This window comes from Zeus faber, assembly GCF_960531495.2.
Source record: "Zeus faber genome assembly, chromosome: 2".
Taxonomy (NCBI): domain Eukaryota; kingdom Metazoa; phylum Chordata; class Actinopteri; order Zeiformes; family Zeidae; genus Zeus; species Zeus faber.
In genome coordinates, this window is record NC_137189.1 from 52,227,516 (window position 1) to 52,229,771 (window position 2,256).

The 2,256-nt window shown below is 52.3% G+C and overlaps 1 protein-coding gene across 1 annotated transcript; it reads left to right on the plus strand.

Moving 5' to 3' along the window:
• Positions 1 to 305: 305 nt before the first annotated feature.
• sox11b (SRY-box transcription factor 11b) lies at positions 306 to 1,297 on the plus strand (the record flags this gene model as incomplete). Its single annotated transcript, XM_080023981.1, has 1 exon — positions 306 to 1,297. The coding sequence occupies one exon, from the start codon at positions 306 to 308 to the stop codon at positions 1,212 to 1,214; it is 909 nt and encodes a 302-aa protein (XP_079880107.1). The 3' UTR covers positions 1,215 to 1,297.
• Between the last annotated feature and the right edge of the window lie 959 nt (positions 1,298 to 2,256).

Consider the following 2,256-nt stretch of genomic DNA (forward strand, 5'->3'; position numbering starts at 1 on the left):
TTATTATTATTATTATTAATATTGCTTTTCTTACTATTATTCTAAACAAATAAATATTACGTCATAAATAAGAATTGGGTTTGAACGCTGGAATTTTCCTTCTTCCTGTTCGGAACAGCGTGGAGCGAAGCCCCGCCCCCTCCGACCCCCGGCCAATCATATCCCTCCTCGCGCGGACCAGCTCTGAACAGGCCGCGCCCCTATTGGCCGGCGCCCGTGACGTAGTCATGGAAAGCGGCGGAAGTGTTTAAGGCGAAGGTGGAGGAGGAGGTGGAGCACGGGCCGCACCGAGCCCCACACCCAGCATGGTGCAGGACCACAGCCCGTGGGCCAGCGCGGCCCGGCCCCCGGCCAGCGCACACATCAAGCGGCCCATGAACGCTTTCATGGTCTGGTCCAAGATCGAGAGGCGGAAGATCATGGAGCGGAGCCCGGACACGCACAACGCGGTGATCTCCAAGCTGCTGGGCCGCCGCTGGAGGGCGCTGCGCGACGCCGACAAGGTGCCGTTCATCCGGGAGGCGGAGCGGCTCCGCCTGCAGCACATGGCGGACCACCCTGACTACAAGTACCGGCCCCGGAAGAAGCCCAAGGTTTCCAACGGCTCCGTCCGGTCGGCCGCTCCGCCCTTTGGACTCCCCGGTAAGAAGAGCAGCAAGACGGGGACCCGGAGCCCGGACCGAGACCCCCGGTCCCGGTACCTGCCCACCGGCTTCCAGAGCCACAAGCACCGGGAGTCCACCGACGAGGAGGAGGAGGAGGAGGATGAAGATAAAGATGGAGGGTTCGAGGAGGAGGGGCAGCTCTCCCCGGGCCTCACGGCCGAGGAGGAGGGGGAGCTGGTCCGCTACCAGACCGCCGCCAAGGTACCGCCCAATCCCCTGAGCTCTGCAGAACCGGACCCCGGGAGGAGCGGGACCGGGTCCGGGAGGCTGTTCCACAACTACAAAGACATCACCAAGCAGAACTGTGTGGCCTCCTTCAGGTCCGCGTCCTGCTCCTCCTCGGAGGACCTGCAGCTGGACTTCAGTGTGAACCTGGCGGGGCCGCTCGGTAGCGTGTCCGGGTCCCTGCTCCTGGTTGAAGACCCGGACTCCGAGGGGAGCCTAGAGTCCCACTTTGACTTCCCGGACTACTGCACCCCGGAGCTCAGCGAGATGATCACCGGAGACTGGCTGGAAGCCGGCTTCACGGACCTGGTGTTCACCTGCTGAGCCCTGCCGGACCGGACCACGGGGGACTTGAACAGAACTCTCCTTTCAGGACCAGAACACGAAGTGTGTGTGTGTGTGTGTGTGTGTGTGTGTGTGTGTGTGTGTGTGTGTGTGTGTGTGTGTGTGTGTGTGTGTGTGTGTGTGTGTGTGTGTGTGTGTGTGTGTGTGTGTCATTGTTTGCTCATTCATTTGTGCAATAGCATCAAAAGTTCTGACTTTATCATTTTTATAGTTTTTCTATGTTTTGTATCGAGCAGATTTTCGTGAATAAATCAGCTGGAACTGATTTTTGTTTTTAAAGTCCTGTTTCCGTGGTGACGCTTTTTTTGTGTAAATGAAATACAGATGTTTGTAAAAATTAAAGGTGCATTTAAACCAGGAACAGGTCAGTCATTTAAAGGGTGCTGAACGGTGACGCTGCTGGTGCAAATTAACAATTACCATCAGTAATTTAATTTAGTAATGTAATTAGTTATTGAAGACATTTCACTGCATATATTATGTATGTGACAAATAAACCTCTTCAATTCAGTAGGTCACGTGGTTTCACACTTCCTGTTACAGACTATAATAGCACACATTGAAAGTTCCATTTCTGTGTGTAGACATATATAAAATTATAAAAAATAAAAAACTAGAGCGGGTCTGAGAAGGGGAGATGGGAGGAGTCTATTTTATGGAGGCGGGGCAGAAACCTGATAAAAAGGGGAATTTGGCGCGATGGGAGAAGGAGATAAACGAAACTAAAACAACGTTTAATAAAACACAAGAAGTTTCAGCTTTACAGCCCAACGGTGGACTCTGACATTTATATCATTTATTATTGATATAGAAACCTGAGACACAGCGTTTTGGGTTGAGTGAGCCTCCCAGTTGCAGGGGGCGCTGTGACCACGGAGCCTCATCAATATGTGCCCCACCGCAGCAAAACCATCATCTCGCTCATTTCTAAAATCTCCAGGAGCAGCCAAATCAGTTGAAAAAACCTTTCTTGAAGGAAAATTAAATTTTTCCAGATTCGTGTTCCTTTGTGCTTTTTTTT